General features: G+C 46.5%; 1 protein-coding gene across 1 annotated transcript; it reads right to left on the reverse strand.

Annotated features, from left to right (window-relative positions):
• Positions 1–17,406: 17,406 nt before the first annotated feature.
• LOC131022975 (uncharacterized) lies at positions 17,407–18,756 on the reverse strand. The gene is made up of 2 exons (XM_057952515.1): positions 18,557–18,756; positions 17,407–18,436 (listed from the first exon to the last, which is right to left on the reverse strand). Exons 1-2 carry the CDS (start codon positions 18,754–18,756, stop codon positions 17,407–17,409), a joined length of 1,230 nt encoding a protein of 409 aa, XP_057808498.1.
• Between the last annotated feature and the right edge of the window lie 1,286 nt (positions 18,757–20,042).

Raw genomic sequence — 20,042 nt, forward strand, 5'->3', positions numbered from 1 at the left:
CCCCAATTGTTACAATCCCGTGAAGATGACCTCTTAAAGCATGTCTTTAATCTTGTGAAGTTTATTTATGGGTGTTCTGGTTTGCTTGAGATTGGTTTATAAAAGTAATTGCATTAGGAGATTCACTGCTAGCGGGGAACTGGGTCTGATCGGCCTGTTGGGTTTGCGGGTTGTAGCTTCTTTTCTTTTGCTTCGGTCTTCTTTTGCGGCTGGGGGTACTTCTGGGGCCAGGTTTGGTTGGTGGCCGTTTGGTGTGGCGCCCCTCTGGGCTCCCCTTCTCTCCGTGGTAGTGTTTGAGGTTTGAGGAGGCCTGTTGGTCGGGTTTTCCTTGTCCGGCTGCTGTTTCGTTTTCGTTTTTTCTCTCTTTTCTTTTTCTCCTTTCTGTTTCTCTAGTTTCCTACTTTTCTTTCTCGGTCTGCTGCTCTCTCTTGGTTGGTGTTTGCAGGTAGGCTGGGGTCTGGTTTCTCGGCGTGCTTCTTGCACATGTGCACCCTTGCCGGTTTGGTGTTGCTCGAGTTTGTCATGATGCTCTGTGATGGCGTTGGTGGGCAGTTGGTGACCTTTCTGCCCGGTCCTGCGTGGGCTGGGTCCCGCGCTGTTCTTGTTCTCGTTGCAGGGAGTTCAGCCATGTCTGGCTAGGACTTCTCTTGTGTGGGTTGTTGTTCGGGTTGACCGTTCGTTTATTTTATTTGGTTTTTTTTGTTTTCTTTGGAGCTCTTTTGCTCCTTCCTTGTTGGCGCCTGTGCTTTCAAGGTTTTTGCACTCTTTTTCTTCTTTTTAATAAAATTTCTATTTCAGCAGCAATCCTCAAATTTCATTCACTTCTTTCTCCCTCAAATTTTCTCACATCAAATTTTTGTTTCTCAAATTTATTTTCAAGCAATGAATCGAGAATTTGATGATTATTTAGATAAACATGTCGGAGCCTCGGGTGTCCCTACTTCCAACTCGATGATGGGGTTAGCTCATTTCTCTCAATCCTCCAATATTTTGGCTCCGGGCAATCTTCCAACCATGGCGATGCTAGTATGCTACCACCCGTCAATGAAGCCGATGAGGCGAAGCCTAAGTCTTCGAAGCCCCGCACAGGATACACAAGCGCTGAGACGAAGATTATCTGCATGTTGTGGGCGGTGGCTACCCACAACCCTATTTTGGGAGCATCCAAAAAGGCTATCCAATATTGGGGAGCTATCGCTGAGAGATTCAACACACTCAAACCAGAAGGAGCTTCTGTTCGTGAGAATAGGCACATCAAATCTCACTTCCAATGCATCCAAAAGGACGTTAAAGTGTGGGAAACGATGTATGGCAAATGCAAAACGACTTGGGGTAGACGACCAAATCACTGAACAAGCACAACAGATGTACGAGACCAGCTGGGGACAAAGATTCAAGCATATCAAAGCTTGGATTTTCTTGCGCGACTGTCAGAGATTCGCATCTCAGGCCCGATATGCACACTCCTCAAAGAAGTTAAAGGGTTCTGAAGAGCAAGCCACAACAACATCTTCGGAGCCAAGTATCATGACGAGGCCCTAAAGCCAAAAAGCGTCGAAGCGAGATAAAGACAAGGGGGAAAAGATGAAATCCTCTTCGGAGAAGTCGTCGTACTACGAGGCACTTGAAAAAGTCGCTGGTAAAGCATGAATGAACGGATATTCATTTTATCGGTGAATTATTGTTGAATTGTGAATTATACCTAGTGATTGATCGGAGAAGTAAGAGAGAATTGCTAAATTGTTGAGAGCACGAAAGTAAGATTGCAGTAGTATTGAAAAGTAGAAATAGCGTAAATTACAGAGTGCGTGTGCATGGGTATTTATAGATTACATGCTAGGGGTAAAAGAGTAATTTCGCCTTCAAAGCATGCCTTCCGCGTGGTCGAGGGTATAATAGTAAATTTGCCCCCAAGCGGGGGATTCCGCTACTTTTTTGGTGATTTCTCTGGCGAAGGCCATTTCTCTAGCAAGGGCCATTCCTCTGGCGAGAGTGACTTCTCTGGCGAAGGCCATTTCTCTGGCAAGGGCCATTCCTCAGGCGAGAGTGACTTCTCTGGCGAAGGTCATTTCTCTGACAAGGGCCAATCCTCTGGCGAGAGTGACTTCTCTGGCGAAGGCCATTTCTCTGATGAAGACCGTTTCTCTGACGACATTCGTTCCTCTGGCGAGGTCCGTTTCCCCGATAAAGGCCATTCCTCTGCTCTGCATATATTACTCCTTATCAGCTACTCCCCCCTCTGGTCTGACTAGTTCGCTCTGGAGTAGAGTAATCTAGTCAAAGTGTTCATCCGCGTGGCTGACGTCACCCGCATTAAATGCCCGTCTCTTCACAGTGTACTTTCCCATATTTCGAGGTTACTTTTTAACCTTTGCATCTTTTCGCCTCTCCGTAAAAATCCTCGACCATTGATTATTTCCCTTCTGCCACGTGTCGTTCATCCCGCTAGTTGGTAGTTGCCCGCGTAAGTTATACTTAGGCGGTTCGAATTTTTATTTTTCCCTATTCATCTTCTTCGTTGCTTCTCTCAAAACCCTTTCGACTGTTTCCCCGATTTCCGGCGATCTTCCACCCTTGGTTCCAGCGTATACCTCGCGACCCTTCCGCTTTAGTCCCTTCCGTCGACTTTAAAGGACTTTCTCCTTAGGTAAATCGCGTATTCCCTTCTCCTGGTTCTCTGATTTAGTATAGATTAGCGTTTTACTCTGTTGGTGCTCTGATTGAGCGTGCGAACCCTAGTTTTCCTTAGATTTCTCCGACCATGGCCTCTACTTCCGGTGCCCAACCTGCCTTCTCTCCCTCTCATTCTCCCTCTCCTCAGTCCACTCCACCTTCCTCTTCCCCTCATCCTCAAGATCTTCCTACTCTATCTAATCCTCCCAGCCCTCAGGATCCCCCAGCTTCCTCCGAATCTCTTCCTCCTACCCCCAAATCGCCTAAGACCATTCCCGACTCCCGGTTAGGTGTTGCGGGAATGCATAAGCTATTCGAGAAATGCAGGCGTCCTGAGGGTCTGACATTTGAGCCCTATTCTAAGGCTTCCAAGCCTTTCACCCGATTGCATATGAATAAGATACCCCTTTTTCGAGCCCAAGTAGAAGCTGGTCTAAGGCTTCCACCTCCTGCCCTCCTAGTGGATGTTTGCAATCATTTCCACATCCCCTTTTTCCAAGTAGCCCCCTCCGCTCTTCTGAGATTGTTTGCCTTCCACATTCTTTGCACAGCCCACGGTGTCCAGGACACCACCAAATTATTCCTCCAGACCCAATCCCTCAGATGGCAGGGCCATCCCTTGTACAGTTTTGCCGCCCGCAAGACCTATCCCACCACCTTCCTTAACTCTCTCAACTCCCACGATAAGGGCTTTACGTCATTTTACTGTTTTGTGAAAACCACTAGGGGCACCTGGCGTCAATATGGTGCCCAAGAACCGCAATGGCACGAGTCTCGTACCAGCTATAAGCCCCCTGCTCTGGGAAAACCCAGCGATTTTGATTTAGGTGTGATAGGCTCCCTTAATACCATGAATAGAGAGGATCCCCTCCCCTGTAAAGAGCTAGCTGAGAATAATTCGGCCTTAGCTGCCACCAGCTTATTTTCTTTGTTTCCCCGCGGATCTATAGGTAAAATTAAACGTTAGTAGGTATGCATAAATTACTATTACCTTGGTTCTGTTGATAAAACTATGTTTGTGTGCAGGGATGTCGTGGAGAGCAAAGTGCCGGGCCACGCTCCTATCTGATCGTCCCTCTAACGATGGGGGGCAGGGCTCTGGAGGTACCAACTCCCGAGTCGATGTTGCAGCGCAGCCTGCAGAGTCCGGGGTAGACACCTCCCGGATGGTATCTGACTCAACTAGAAACACCTCTAAGTTGACTTGCAATAGAACAAGGACATCCTAGTGATGGTAAGTTGACCCAGTGTCATCTCTCAAGGAAGATCTTTAAGGGCTTTTAATTATGTCACAAGAAAGCTGTAAACTTAAGATTATTAAACTAAAACATGGAAAGTAAATTAACATGAATTTAAACTTAACTAGGCAAAAAGGAATTATTAACTAACACTTGTAATTTAAACTTAACTAAAAACTTAATCTTAAAATTATCTAGGCGTATTAAACTATTAAACCCTAGGCAAGAATTTAAAGAACTTAAATTAAAGAATTAACTAGGCAAATCAAATTTAAATAACTTTAATTAAAACTTCTAATATAATCTAACTAGGCAGAAACCAAAGTGCATAATTTAAAGAAAGCATAAGTAAAAGCAAAATCTAAAGGAAAGCATAAACATGAAAGCAAGTAAATTAAATTAAATACCGAAATACCATAAAACGTCGCAAAGATGAAACTGCTGTCACTCAATTCCAATCTTCGAAACAAAACTAAGCTAAACTAAACTAAACTTGAATTTAAAGAACTATACTAAATTAACTAACTAGAACAGAAATCGAAACTAGAACTATGAAAGCAATAAACCTAAGCTTTAGCTAACTTGGCGGAACTAAAGATTAGGGCAAGGAATTGATATTTACAATGAAAAGTATGGCCTTATTTATAGACTTCAAATCTCTCTAGATCACCATGGAAGTTGCCATGCAAAGCCGGACTCTAAAAGGAATAGAATCGTGCAAAGGAAGGTAAATCCGGATGTGACGCGCGCTCTGAAAATAATCTCCACCCTGGCGGAAATCGCGGCTCTCGCCAGAGGAACGGATGTCGTCAGAGAAATGGACCTCGCCAGAGAAATGGTGATTTCTCTGGCTAATGATTCCTCTGCTCTGATATGTTGATTTCTCTGGCGAGACTTCGCTGGCTCTGATTCCGCTGGCTTTGATTTCGCTGGCGCTTTCGATTCCTCTGGCGCTTTCAATTCCTCTGGCATTTATGATTTCTCTGCTCTGCAGCGACAGAGCGCATTTCTCTGCTCTGACTTGGTTTCTCTGGTGATGACTTCGCTGCACTGGAGATTGACTTCGCTGCACTGGCTATTGATTTCTCTGGCCTGGCTTTTGATTTCTCTGCCTAGTGATTTCGCTGCTCTGGAGAGCTTGGTTCCGCTGCTCTGGCTTCCGCGCGGGGTTTCGCTTCTCTGATGTGCCAGAGTATGCACATAAACACGATTCTTAGCCCAAACTCTCCAAAATTTGCACTTTTCATCTCGAAAACCTAAATCTCCCGCAAAGCATAAAATACACCATAAAACGCACCAATTTCCAGAAGATTTAACTTAAAATATGCACATGCAAACCCCAAAATTTAGAACAATTAAGCATAAATCAACCCCCCCACACTTAGCCTTTTGCTTGTCCTCAAGCAAAATCCATATGAATCCTAGGAAGAGATTGATTTCAACAATGCTAATTTCCATCCAAACATTCTCAAAGTCAATTCAAAATTTTACAATCAACACACATCTCTCGATCATGCAAGTAACTCAAAGTTTAAGAAACAACAAAAGAGTAACGTAAGTAATTCGATCAGACCCAATTCTCCGCTAGAAGTGAATTCCCTAATGTGATCGCCTTTATAATCAATATCACCATTTTTCACACTTTGTGTGCTTGAGATTTCGACAGTTGAGCCATAATTCATGAAATAGAAACCATTTGGATGTACTCCAAAGTCTTTTCACGTGGTTTCCCATGCTCATAGTTAGACTAGAGGAGCAGAGACTCAGAGCTATCACATTTCAGAACAGGCCAGATGTTTCAGAGCTGGCAATTTTGAAGTTGGCAATTCGTCCAACATTTTCACAGATAAGATGTGATCGTAGGTAATCACAATGACAACACTCCTTCTAGCATCTACCGGACAAATCACGTTTTACTAACTTACAATCATGTTGCAACAAACTCAAATTCTTTGCACAATCAAGAAACACATATTAAAGGTAAAACAAGAATAACCACCAAACATTCATAAACCCGAAATTCACATCGAAAACCATCTTCTCTTCCACAAATTCATAAAAATTAGCAAGATTCGAGACCAAAAACTAAGCATAGAAAGACTAATCTTGCCCAATTGAAAGCATAAGCACAATAAAACACCCCCCACGCTTAAAGCATGCCATGTCCTCAGGGCACAAAAGAAATAAGAATAGAGGAGAAAACGTCCCTGATTATCGGCATTGAAAAACTGAAGCATCGTGCGAGGTGGCGAAGTGTGGAATTTGCTGTCTGTGGCAGAGTAAAGAGTGGCCACGCTGAATCAAGTCAGCGCTGGCAAAGCAGCGCGGAGAAGTAGCGGTGGTGGCAGCAACGCTGGCGGCATATTGAGAATTGCAGCGCTGAAAACAAGACATGCACACCACGCATCATAGTATCCGCAAAGCAACCGAAACTTAGGAAAAACACGAAACAAAAACAAAAAAAAAAGAACAAGAAAAACAAAAACAAAAACAAAAACAAAAACCAAACCACGGTGGGTTGCCTCCCACCAAGCGCTAGTTTTAGAGTCGCGAGCCCGACTTTAGAGGATCCCTTAACCAAAATCGCTATGAAACGTCAGCTGAATTAGTCCTCGTGAAAGCACATCATCCTCCAGTTCAACTGCGGGTCCTCTTAATGAGCAAGCAGAGCTCATCGCATTCATCATTCTCTCGAACCAAGAGCTATGTCGAGATCTCTCATCTTTCTTCTCTTCCAAAGGTGGTGCACTCTGCACTCTTAGCACGGTATCATCCTTGCATGGCGGCACATCAGCCCGTTCTTCCTCAACGGTTGCATCCTCTTTCACGGTAGTTGGCACCTCATGAACGACATTAACGTCGATTGGAAGCTTGGCCAAGAATTGATCTTCAATGGCTTCCTCATCCTGCAAATTATCAAGAAAATTTTGTATAATTTTGTCTTCTTCCGGGCTGGTGCACATCAGTTTTTCCTCAGCATATTTCTGGCGCGTGCTGTTCATAGTTGGCGTACTGCTCAGAGCTGAGCTCGTCAGCGCTGGCGGTAAACTTTCTGCTCTGTCTTCCAGCAGCAGAACTGGATTAGGTAGAGCTGGCGGAGAGATTTCTACTCTGGCGTCCAGCGGCAGAGCTGGAGTAGTCAGCGCTGGCGAAATAGGCATAGCTGGAGTAGTCAGCGCTGGCGGAATGGGCACAGCTGGAGTAGTCAGCGCTGGCGGAATGGGCAGAGCTGGCGAAAGACAGTTAGCTCTGAAAATTTCTACTTCTTCCTCATGGTCAGCAATCTCCACAAGAGAACAGATATGCATTGAAGAACTAGAAATAATAGGCCTTTTATTAAAAACGGAGAATGTTACCGATCTACCAGACCCGGCCATGCTCAAAGTTCCAGAACCCACATCAATGCGCGTCTGGGTAGTAGCCATAAAAGGCCGACCAAGTAGAACAAGTTGCCCATTCTTTCCTATAATGCCATGCGCTGCCTCGAGCACTACGAAATCGGCTAGCACCGTGATTCCTCTCACCATGACTTCAACATCTTTTAAAACACCACGAGTGCTACAATTTGCCCCATCAGCTAGTTGAAGTCTTGTTCTCGTGCTTTTAAGCTCCTCTTCCTTCCTGCCCAATTTCTAAAAAATATCATACATCATCAAATTGACTGCCGCACCCAAGTCTAACATGCCCGTGAATTCTCCAGCTCGACCCAAACCAATACCAATAATGAAACTCCCTGGATCTTCTTACTTCGGTAAAGGTTGGGTTGGATCAAAACTTGATGGTGGCAGAGGCGGGCTGGGCTTCGGTGGTTGATATGGCGTACTTGATTTGTGAAGTTTCTGCTCTGGCCTTATCAACTCTGGCATTTTCCTCTGCTCTGGCGTCCTTTTCCTCTGCTCTGGCTGCCGAGTCAGAGCTGACTCTCTCCTCTGCTCTGGCGTCCTTTTCCTCTGCTCTGGCTGCCTTTTCCTCTGCTCTGGCTGCCAAGCCAGAGCTGGCAACCTAGTCTGCTCTGGCATCCTCGCCAGAGCTAGCGCTTGATGAGTTTGGCACTGCTGCTGCTGTAGCTGGTCCAGCGCGCCCGACAGTTGCCCTACGGTGGTCTCAAGGCATTTAATAGTGGCAGCCTGAGACTCCATGCTCTGCTTGCTAACCTCCATAAACGCTTGCAACGTATCCTCCAGAGATTGTTTTTGCGTTGGAATTTGCTGTGCACTCTGGAATTGATTGCGCTGAAAGTTTCTTTGCTGCTGACCTCTCCATCCGCCATTGAAGTTCTGCTTTCCTTGATTATAATCTATGCTCTGCGCAGGGATAGGTGCAGCTTCCGTATGGCTCATCTTGAGCTGTTGTACTTCTCTCATGATTGACGCTAATTGCTTTTGCAGCTCATACTGGTTCGTCACAGCGCTAGCCTCAACTTTCTTTCCACGGATTGATTTCTGCTGGGAGCTTTCGGCTAAGGTCTTGAATATCTCCTTCAGCTCTGCTGCAGTCTTCCGAGCTATGTTACCTCCTGCAGTGCTGTCCACCATGAATTGGGCAGTTTGCACTAACCCATCGTAGAAAAATTGCATCAACATCACGTTAGGAAATTGATGTTGCGGGCACTGGCGGAGGAGTTCTTGGAATCTTTCCCAAGCTTCATGAAGGGGCTCGTCCACTCCTTGGGTGAATTCCATGATTTGCGTCCTGAGCTCCTGTGTCTTGTGGCTGGGATAGTACTTGAGCATGAACTTTTCACACGCTTCTCCCCACGTAGTGATAGAGTTGGGCGGCAGAGTTAGCATCCATGTTCTCGCCCGATCTTTAAGTGCATAGGGGAAGCACTTGAGCTTAAGTTGGTCCTCCGTGAGATTCAGCAATGGAATGGTTTGAACTTGTGTGCAAAAATCACGGATGAATTGTAGGGCATCTTCACTCGGCATCCCATGGAACAGAGGTAAAAGACTTGAATCATTCGGCTTTAGATTGTAATTTCTGACGGCGGTGGGAAGCACAATAGCCGATGTGTTGGTATCTCCGATGACGGGCCGGGTGAAATCTCCCATGTACTCCATGTTCTGCGCCATCTCTTCTTTGGCGTGCAGTGTTGGCTGTTCTTCCTTGTTGGCAGTGCTGGTTTCGTCAGCTCTGTCACTTTCCCTTTCGTCCGAACTTGAATCAGAGCTCTCCTCTCCTTTCTTTTTGAAAACCCTTGTGCTCGTGCTATCCAATGGAGACACCAACGGTCCTTTCAAACTGCGGAGTCCTTGCATGCACAACACTAAACACACGGATTAAACGCACCAGAGAGAGAGAAAGGTAACAATAACGAAAAAAAACAGAAATTTAAATAAAGCAAGTAAAAAAGCAACACAATTAAAACGCCTAAAACCTTCCCCGGCAACGGCGCCAAAATTTGACTCAACTAGAAACACCTCTAAGTTGACTTGCAATAGAACAAGGACATCCTAGTGATGGTAAGTTGACCCAGTGTCATCTCTCAAAGAAGATCTTTAAGGGCTTTTAATTATGTCACAAGAAAGCTGTAAACTTAAGATTATTAAACTAAAACATGGAAAGTAAATTAACATGAATTTAAACTTAACTAGGCGAAAAGGAATTATTAACTAACACATGTAATTTAAACTTAACTAAAAACTTAATCTTAAAATTATCTAGGCGTATTAAACTATTAAACCCTAGGCAAGAATTTAAAGAACTTAAATTAAAGAATTAACTAGGCAAATCAAATTTAAATAACTTTAATTAAAACTTCTAATCTAATCTAACTAGGCAGAAACCAAAGTGCATAATTTAAAGAAAGCATAAGTAAAAGCAAAATCTAAAGGAAAGCAAGTAAATTAAATTAAATACCGAAATACCGTAAAAAGTCGCAAAGATGAAACTGCTGACACTCAATTCCAATCTTCGAAACAAAACTAAGCTAAACTAAACTAAACTTGAATTTAAAGAACTATACTAAACTAACTAGAACAGAAATCGAAACTAGAACTATGAAAGCAATAAACCTAAGCTTTAGCTAACTTGGCGGAACTAAAGATTAGGGCAAGGAATTGATATTTACAATGAAAAGTATGGCCCTATTTATAGACTTCAAATCTCTCTAGATCACCATGGAAGTTGCCATGCAAAGCCGGACTCTAAAAGGAATAGAATCGTGCAAAGGAAGGTAAATTCGGATGTGACGCGCGCTCTGAAAATAATCTCTACCCTGGCGAAAATCGCGGCTCTCGCCAGAGGAACGGATGTCGTCAGAGAAATGGTGATTTCTCTGGCTAATGATTCCTCTGCTCTGATATGTTGATTTCTCTGGCGAGACTTCGCTGGCTTTGATTTCGCTGGCGCTTTAGATTCCTCTGGCGCTTTCGATTCCTCTGGCATTTATGATTTCTCTGCTCTGCAACGACAGAGCACATTTCTCTGCTCTGACTTGGTTTCTCTGGTGATGACTTCGCTGCACTGGAGATTGACTTCGCTGCACTGGCTATTGATTTCTCTGGCCTGGCTTTTGATTTCTCTGCCTAGTGATTTCGCTGCTCTGGCTTCCGCGCGGGGTTTCGCTTCTCTGATGTGCCAGAGTATGCACATAAACACGATTCTTAGCCCAAACTCTCCAAAATTTGCACTCTTCATCTCGAAAACCTAAATCTTCTGCAAAGCATAAAATACACCATAAAACGCACCAATTTCCAGAAGATTTAACTTAAAATATGCACATGCAAACCCCAAAATTTAGAACAATTAAGCATAAATCAGTATCTGATGTTGTTGGGGAGACTACTCCCGTGCAGTGCTTCCCCCCGGGCAAGGGGAAAGACATGGTTGTGCTATCCCTGTTCAGCCCCGACAGCCAGGGGGCTAGTGGCTCTGGCTCTGGCAGAGTCGAAGGAGGGTCCGCCATTCCGGTGGTGGACATTGATGATGATGTTCCCATTTCCTCGCTAGTTCGAGACATACCAACTCCCACTTTCCACAAAGTCCAAAAGAAGAGAAAGGCCGCCGTGCACGCCCTTGCGGAGAAGAGATGCAAGGAGAGCCTGTAAAAGGCCGGCAAGTTCGTGGACCCAGAGGTTGGGTCGGCAGGTGAAGCGGAGGCCATCTCCGTGGATGCTACGGGGGGTAAGGCATTGGCCCTTCCTGCAGGGGAGTCGGAGGCTTCTGGCTCCAAGTCGATCTCGTCCCTGAAGAGATGAGATTACGTCCATACCTTGCTTTCCCATATCCATCCCAAGGATAGGGAAACAACAAGCAAGCTGAAACGGGCGACGCTGGCTAACCAACTCGGCCAGTTGGCTCTTCAGGTACCCTGCATATTTTACCTTGTTTTAATGATTTTGTTACTAACCTCTCGATTTCTCTGCTCTGACATTTTTCTTTTTGTTTCTCTGCAGCTGGAGTCCCGGATTGGGGAGGCGATCCAGTGCATCGACGACTACGATGTACTGGAAAAGGACCTTGAAAATGAGAATGAGCGGACGGGGAAGCGCGATGACAAGGTCGCGGGCATGGTGGAACGGTACAGCAAAGCCGAGGCAGATGTGGCCGCGCTGCAAGCCCAACTTGCCCAAGCTGAGGTGGAGAAGGCCTCCCTAGCCTCTGAGTTGGAGAGGGCTAAAAATGAGGGTTATGACAACCTCGTCCGATTCCGGATGAGGTACTTGGAGGAGCACAGGGAATCCAGGCGCAATTGGAAGACGGCTTGCGAGGGTGCCCAGAACCGGGGCTACGTGATGGGAGCCCGGGACCAGCGCCTGGAATTTTTCCTGTCACCCCAGGGCCAGCAGTTCCTGGGCATGATGTTAGAGGGCACCTTGGCAGCCTTTCAGAAGACTCCCGATTACCTGGAGGGGTTCGCCCAAATCTTTGCCCATGTGATCAAACAAACAGCGATAAAGACGGCGAAGATGGTGGGTGCAACAGCGGAGCAGGTCGCTGCTTTGGACATGGAGGCCTTGATGGACAACATCAAGGATGAGGATCTCAACAACTTGCTGGGCATCGTCGCTGATTCCCCTGAGAAGCTAGGGTGGTGGTACCCGGTCTTGGAGAAGGCCCTTCCCCAATTTACCTTTGGGGTCTGCTTTGAGCCAGCGCCCACTGCCCCTGTGTACTGGCCTTCCTTCTGCGCTTCCCTGGTGAAATTTGTGAATCAACAGAGGGGCCAGGCTGGTGCTGGTTCTCTGGGATTCTCGCAGTTCAGCATGGAGCCCCCTCTGCCCTCTGGCCTTAAGGCCTCCGCCTTCGAGGACCCCGCGTCCTCTTCCGCAGCCGTTGATCAGCTTTATGCCCTGTACAAAGATGAGACAGCATATACCCAAGAGGCATTAAAGTTGTTAGACGTGGAGGCTCGTCTCCCTGCGGTGAGGGATTCGGGCACTTTGCCGGTGTTTGAAGAAGGGGGTCCCTCTGGCGAGCCCTCTGAAGCTGCTGTCCCCTCCGTGTCGTTGGCTCCAGTCTCCTCGGCCCCTGTTGCTGCAGGTCTTTCATTCCCTGCTCCTTCAGATCCCACTGCTCCTGCTCCTTCCTCCTAGCTGCCCCATGATATTTCTTCCCTTCTCCTTCAAAATTTGTAATTTTTTGAATTTTGTAATCACTTTATTATACTTGATCGTTATGTACAGCCTTGCCGTTTTGGTGTTATTAATAAATTTTCTTCGTGCTTTCCTTCTCCCTTTAATTTCTGTTCTGGCTCTACATCCATTTATCTTTCATGTTGTCTTGTTGTTGTTATTCTGTCTCTGATGTGAACTTGTACTTTGAAACTTCAAGATGTGGCAAATGCTTTCGCTGTGTAGAGTAGGATTTTTATTTTTTGTTGAAGTGTTTATGACTCCTCTGGTCGACCTCCCTCTGGGTGGTTTCTCGGGCTCTGGCGGAACTAGCAGCTCTATTTTGACAATGTGATTCTTCTGACTTTTTCTTTTGGTGATTTCGCGGACTCCTCCCTCCGAGGATTCCTCTGACTCTTCCATTGGGAATTTCTCTGACTCATCCTTTGGGGATTTCTCTGACTTCTCCTTTGGGGATTTCTCTGACTCTTCCTTTGAGGATTTCTCCGACTCTTCATTTGAGGATTTCTCTGACTCTTCCTTTGAAGATTTCTCTGACTCTTCCTTTGAGGATTTCTCTGACTCCTCTTTCCGGGGATTTTTCTGCCGCTTCCCTTTGAGCCATTCCTCTGCTGCTTCCTTTTGAGCCATCCCATTGCTGCTTCCCTTTGAGGCCGGAACACTCTGCGCGGAGCATGGAAGACCCGGGGGGTGCAACCAACTTTCACGGCTTATGATTAAATAGTAACCCTCTGCGCGGAGCATGGAAGACCCGGGGGGTGCAACCAACTTTCGCGGCTTACGATTAAGAGAACACCCTGCACGGAGCATGGAAGACCTGGGGGGTGCAACCAACTTTCGCGGCTTACGGTTAAGAGAACACCCTGCACGGAGCATGGAAGACCCGAGGGGTGCAACCAACTTTCGTGGCTTACGGTTAAGAGAACACTCTGCACGGAGCATGGAAGACCCGGGGGTTGCAACCAACTTTCGTGGCTTACGGTTAAATAGTAACCCTCTGCGCGGAGCATGGAAGACCCATGGGGTGCAACCAACTTTCGCGGCTTACGATTAAGAGAACACCCTGCACGGAGCATGGAAGACCCGGGGGGTGCAACCAACTTTCGTGGCTTACGGTTAAATAGTAACCCTCTGCGCGGAGCATGGAAGACCCAGGGGGTGCAACCAACTTTCGCGGCTTACGATTAAAGTGATTCCTCTTATCCGCCCTTGATGTTTGCTTTTCCCTTGACTTGCTAAGTAGCAATTTGGATTTGTTTTTCCCCTTTTTTCTCTTGGCCTGCTAAGCAGCAATTGGTATTGAATTTGTGAATTGTGGGTATATACCCTACTCCCCCCTCTGGTGACATGTGCAATGCTCTGCATGAACATGTTAAGTAAAATATGCAACTTGAAAAGCAATAAAATAAAATAAATGAGTCCACGCCAGGGAATTTCCTAGAACCACGTATCCGATTTTATTGATATCATGGCCCTGAACCTCGTTAAAACCCCTGTGGGGAAAAAGAGTATTCGGTCTACAATTTGTTATATTGTTGAACAGTATTACATATAGAATTTTTTCAGAGTATTGATATTCCACGGTCTGGGGAGAGCTCTGCCGTCTGGATCCGACAAGGTGTACGCTCCGCCGCCCAGGACCTCGGTGATGATGAAGGGCCCTTCCCAATTTGGTTCAAACTTGCCTACTGGCTTCAATGCGTCGGCTCGCTTGAGGACTAGGTCGCCTTTGGATAGCTTCCGTGCTTTGACTCTTTTGTCGTATCCTGCTTTGATGATGCTTTTGTATTTCGCTGCTCTGACTTGAGCCTCATCCCTCTGTGTTTCCGCGAGATCCAGCTCTGCTCTGCGAAGTTTTGAATTTTGCTCTGTGTCGTAGGTTGTAATCCGATATGATTCCAATCTGGCCTCTGCTGGTATTACTGCGTTGGATCCATATACCAGGGTAAAAGGCGCCTCTCCGGTTGCTGTCTTTGGGCTAGTTCGGTAGGCCCAAAGTACAGTGTCCAGCTCCTCGACCCACTTTCCTCTGCTCTGGTTCAGCCATTTCTTGATTCCCTCGTAGATTGATCTGTTCACCAACTCCACTTGCCCATTTGCTTGTGGATGAGCCACTGACACAAAACGTTGCGTTATGTCCATTCGATCACAGAAATCGGCAATCCTCTGCCCTGTGAATTGAGTTCCATTGTCTGACACGATGATTCTGGGGACTCCATATCGGCAACATATGTTTCGCCAGATGAACTGCTCTACTGTTACTTCGTCAATTTTTGTCACAGCCTCAACTTCCACCCACTTGGAGAAGTAATCTACTGCCACAATGAGAAAACATTTGCCCCCTGGTGCCGTGGGCAATTTCCCAACAATATCTATCCCCCATTTATCAAATGGGCATGCAGCATACATTACTCCCATAGTTTCCCCCGGAATGTTGATCCTTCCGGCGTGCCTCTGGCAAGCTTCGCATTTGCGAACGAATTCTCTGGCATCTTTGTTGATGTTTGGCCAATAAAACCCTGCCCGAATGATTTTTCGTACAAGATCCCTGAATCCCGTGTGCCCACCATAGCAACCTGCATGAATTTCTTTTAGAGCAAAGTTAGCTTCATCGGGAAATAAGCATTTTAATAAGGGGTGGGTAAAAGATCGCTTGTAGAGTTGATCATTGATCAAGCAATAATTCTCGTATCGAGCTCTCTGATTGGACTATTTATTCAACCGCTCCCCTGTTTTGAGAAAATGTATAATTGGGGCCCGCCAATCGTCCCGAATTTCTACGGAAAAGACCTGTGAAGTCCCCATTTCTCTGGTGTCGCATAGCAGCGTAATCTCATCGCTCCATGTCTGTTCCACTGCGCTGGCAACTCGCGCCAGTAAATCTGCCTTAGTATTCTCATCCCGGGAAATCTGTTCGATTTTAAATTCCATGAACTTTGTCTTCATTTCGTTGATCTTATTATGATATGCCCGCATCCGATCCTCCTTAATGTGATATTCTCCCGAGAATTATTGAGCCACCAATTGCGAATTGGTTCTAATGATGACACATTTAGCCCGTAACTCTGACAGAATGTGCGCTGCTCTGACCACTGCTTCGTATTCAGCCTCGTTGTTAGACATTCTACAAGTAAATTTGATGGCGAACTGATACACCCTCGAGCTTGGAGAGACGATGTACACCCCAATTCCACAACCTTCTTTTGTGACTGACCCATCCACAAAGGCTATCCAGAACTCCTGCACTGGGCGGCGAGTAGTTTCTTGAATAAAGTCCGCGAAGGCTTATGCTTTGATTACCATTCTTGGTTCATATTCGACGTCGTATTCCCCCAATTCCACAGCCCACTTTACCATCCTTCCTGACAAATCCGATCGCCCCAACACCTGCCTGAAAGGTAAAGCAGTCCGCACCACTACCTGATGTGATAAGAAGTAGGGCCTCAGCTTTCGAGCTGTGACCATGACTGCCAGAGCAGCCTTTTCAATCTCTGAATAATTTAGTTCAGGCCCTGAATGATCCTGCTGACAAAGTAGATTGGTCTCTGATGACTCCCCTCTTCTCTGATAAGCACAGAGCTGACTGATTCCTCTCCCACTGCTATGTACAAATACAGGACCTCCCCTGGTATCGGTTTGGTCAGAGTTGGAAGCTCCGCCAAGTATGCTTTAAGATCATCAAATGATATCCGGCATTCCGCTGTCCACTGAAACTTGGTCCCTCTCCTCAGAATTTTAAAGAATGGCAGACTCCGTTCTGCTGATCGTGAGATGAATCTGCTCAGAGCAGTGATACGCCCATTCAAGGTCTATACCTCATTGATCCCTCTGGGTGGTGTCATATCCATAATGGCTTGGACCTTGTCCGTGTTAACTTCAATTCCCGCAGGCGTAACTTTATATCCCAAGAATTTTCTCGTGCTGACACCAAAGGTGCATTTCGCCGGATTAAGCATGAGCCGATGCTTTCAAACGACTGTGAAGACCTCTTCCAAGTCAGAGACATGATCCTCTGCTCTGACACTACACACGAGCATATCGTCAACATAGACTGATATGTTTTTTGAAAGTTGTTCTTTGAAAATTTTTTCCATCATCCTTTGATATGTAGCCCCCGCGTTCTTCAATCCAAACGGCATACTCCTCCAGCCGTAAACCCCACAGCAGACGGCGAAAGCCGTTTTAGCAATGTCCCCTCTGTTCATCTTCACCTGATGATATCCCTGGTATGCGTCCATCATAGATAGTAGCGCGCAGCCAGAGGTAAAATCCACTAACTGGTCAATCCTCGGCAGAGGGTAGTGGTCTTTGGGGCAAGCGGCATTTAGATCCCTGTAGTCCACGCACATGCGCCAAGTGTTTGTTTTCTTTGCTACCATCACGACGTTCGATATCCACTCTGGATATTGTACTTCTTCGATATGGCTCGCGTCCAGTAGCCCTTGGACTTGTTCCCTGATCGCGGCATCTTTTTTGGCACCAAAATGCCTTGTTTTTTGCTTTACCGGTTTGACCATAGGGTCTACATTGAGGCAGTGCTCTGCCAACCTTCTGTCTATTCCCTTTAGGTCGGCCGTGCTAAAGGCAAATACGTCCGCATTTTTCCGAAGGCAGCAGATTAGCTCCTCTTTGGTTTGGTCATTCATGGAAGACCCAATCTTGGTCTGGAAACCCTCTTGCCCGGGAAATAACTCAATCATGTGGCACACATCATTGGTGGATGTTAAGGCGGATTTCTCCGTACTATCTCGGTCATTCAGTAACTCTGTCACTTCTCGCCGTTCCTCTGTCAGAGCAACGACATCGCCCACATTTCCTTTTTTGCGGGTGTCTGATCCCTTTGCTGACCTTTCTCTCTTCTGCCCTGATGAATGCGTGAGCATCCGTACGTGACATTCTTTAGACATTGTCTGATCACCTCATTCTTCTCCCACTTTTCCTCCTCCGATGGGGAATTTCATCTTGAGGTGGAACATTGAAATGACTGCTCTGAATGTTGTCAAAGCTGGGCGTCCCAATATCACATTATAGGATGGCTTTGGCATATCCACCACTAAGAATCGGATCACCCTGGTTTTGCATGCATCCGACCTGCCCAGAGTTATTGACAGCTCCACAAACCCTACTAGCATAACCATTTCTCCCCCAAACCCGAATAAAGGAGCATTCGTGGGTTCAATGTTGGCCCCGATCCCCATGTTCTGGAGACATTCCAGATATAAAATGTTCACCGCACTACTCAAATCCACAAACACGCGATGTACTACGCAACTAGCTATGTCGGCTTTGATTACTAACGCATCATCGTGTGGGTACATGAGTGTTCTCAGATCCTCTGATCCGAAAGTGATGGCCGGCTCCTCTGCCATGTCTGTGATCCCCATTACCTGTTTGGGGTAATATCCCGATTTCACTGCCCGCACAACTTGTTTCTTGGCCCTATTAGACATTGGTGTCCCATTCTCCCCGAAAATCATATGTACCTCCCTTCTGTACAGGGGAGGAGGTGCCTGTCTCTCTGCCGCTTCTCTGCGGTTATCCCGATTATCCTCCGGCCTGCGTTCTCTATTGTGCCCCTGATCTTGCCTCTGGTCATTTCTCTGTTCTGGCCTCTGATCTTGGCCTTCATTCCCTCTGACAATAAACCGATCCAGATTACCCTGACGCACCAAAAACTCCAGCTGATGCTTAAGATGCCAGCAATGCTTGGTGTAGTGTCCATACGAATTGTGATACTCACACAATTTGTTGATCGGCCCCTGTTGCGGCTGCCTATCCCTGTAAGTCCCGGGCGCCTTGAAGAACGGTTGATTTTTGATCAAGTGAAAGATTTCCTCCTGAGGTTTGTTCAGTGGGGTGTATTCATCAAAACAATTTACTTCATTTACCGTGTCCTGCTGGCGAGGTGGCACCTCTGCCTGGGGAGGGGGCACCCTCGGGGGCAATCCTCTAAAGGGAGCCCGGTCTTAGTGTCTGTTGTTCCGCTCTAGTGCTTCTTCGGCCCTCTTAGCCTTGTGCTTGTCATTTTCAGCTTTTCGTGCCATCCTGGCATCCTCCAATTGCAAATACCCTGGCAATCTGGACATGATATCATCGAAATCCCTGGCCGGTCTGATTTGTAGCTCGTCGAAGAAGAGTTCCGGCTTTAACCCTCTGACATAGGCACAATTCTTTATCTGTGACTCCACCTCTGGCACCTCCAGATCAGCGAGGTTGAACCGGGCAGTGTACTCCCGTAGTGTTTCATTTTGATCTTGCTTGATATCCATCAGAGAAAGAGCTGACTTCCCAACCCTTCGCGAACTGTCTTAGAAAACGTGTTTGTAAATCTTTGAAAGAGTGAATAGAATTTAGGGCGAGCGTCCCGAACCACAACTGGGCAGGTCCAGTTAAAGTGGTGGAGAATATGCGGCACTTGATGCCCTCAGTGTACATATGAAGTGTGACCAGCCCCTCAAACCAGTTGAGGTGTACTTCCGGGTCAGTGGTACCATCATAGTCCAGCGAAATGGGCTTATAGCTCCTCGGCAGAGTATCCGCCAAAATGTCAGCGGAGAAAGGACTCCTGCTGTTAGTGGGGTGGAATCTTGACGTCCTGGCCCTTTTGTCGTCCTTGTATCTCCCGTGTTCCCTTCTTTCTTTTGGCGCATCACGGGCATGATGACGCTTGTGGACCCTGTGTTCTTGCCTCCCAGAAGAGTACTCCTATTCCCGTCCCTCTGACCTTCTGGTCTGATGTGATTTCTCTGAGAATAGGCACATCAAATCTCACTTCCAATGCATCCAAAAAGGACGTTAAAGTGTGGGAAACGATGTATGGCAAATGCAAAACGACTTGGGGTAGACGACCAAATCACTGAACAAGCACAACAGATGTACGAGACCAACTGGGGACAAAGATTCAAGCATATCAAAGCTTGGGTTTTCTTGTGCGACTGTCAGAGATTCGCATCTCAGGCCCGATATGTACACTCCTCAAAGAAGTTAAAGGGTTCTGAAGAGCAAGCCACAACAACATCTTCGGAGCCAAGTATCATGGCGAAGCCCTAAGGCCAGAAAGTGTCGAAGCGAGATAAAGGCAAGGGGGAAAAGGTGAAATCCTCTTCGGAGAAGTCGTCGTACTATGAGGCACTTGAAAAAGTTGCTGGTAAAGCATGAATGAACGGATATTCATTTTATAGGTGAATTATTGTTGAATTGTGAATTATACCTAGTGATTGATCGGAGAAGTAAGAGAGAATTGTTAAATTGTTGAGAGCACGAAAGTAAGATTGCAGTAGTATTGAAAAGTAGAAATAGCATAAATTACAGAGTGCGTGTGCATGGGTATTTATAGATTACATGCTAGGGGTAAAAGAGTAATTTCACCTTCAAAGCATGCCTTCCGTGTGGTCGAGGGTATAATAGTAAATTTGCCCCCAAGCGGGGGATTCCGCTACTTTTTTGGTGATTTCTCTGGCGAAGGCCATTTCTCTGGCAAGGGCCATTCCTCTGGTGAGAGTGACTTCTCTGGCGAAGGCCATTTCTCTGGCAAGGGTCATTCCTCGGGCGAGAG

Source organism: Salvia miltiorrhiza, chromosome 4 (assembly GCF_028751815.1).
Source record: "Salvia miltiorrhiza cultivar Shanhuang (shh) chromosome 4, IMPLAD_Smil_shh, whole genome shotgun sequence".
In the NCBI taxonomy this organism is placed as follows: domain Eukaryota; kingdom Viridiplantae; phylum Streptophyta; class Magnoliopsida; order Lamiales; family Lamiaceae; genus Salvia; species Salvia miltiorrhiza.

What these genes read in the sequence shown, in the direction of transcription:
- LOC131022975 (XM_057952515.1), bottom strand. Translation starts at nt 18,756, where the DNA reads ATGGATATCAAGCAAGATCAAAATGAAACACTACGGGAGTACACTGCC. An exon ending in ATCATGTCCAGATTGCCAGG is followed by an intron (nt 18,437 to 18,556) that starts GTATTTGCAATT and finishes GGCTCCCTTTAG; the next exon opens with AGGATTGCCCCCGAGGGTGC.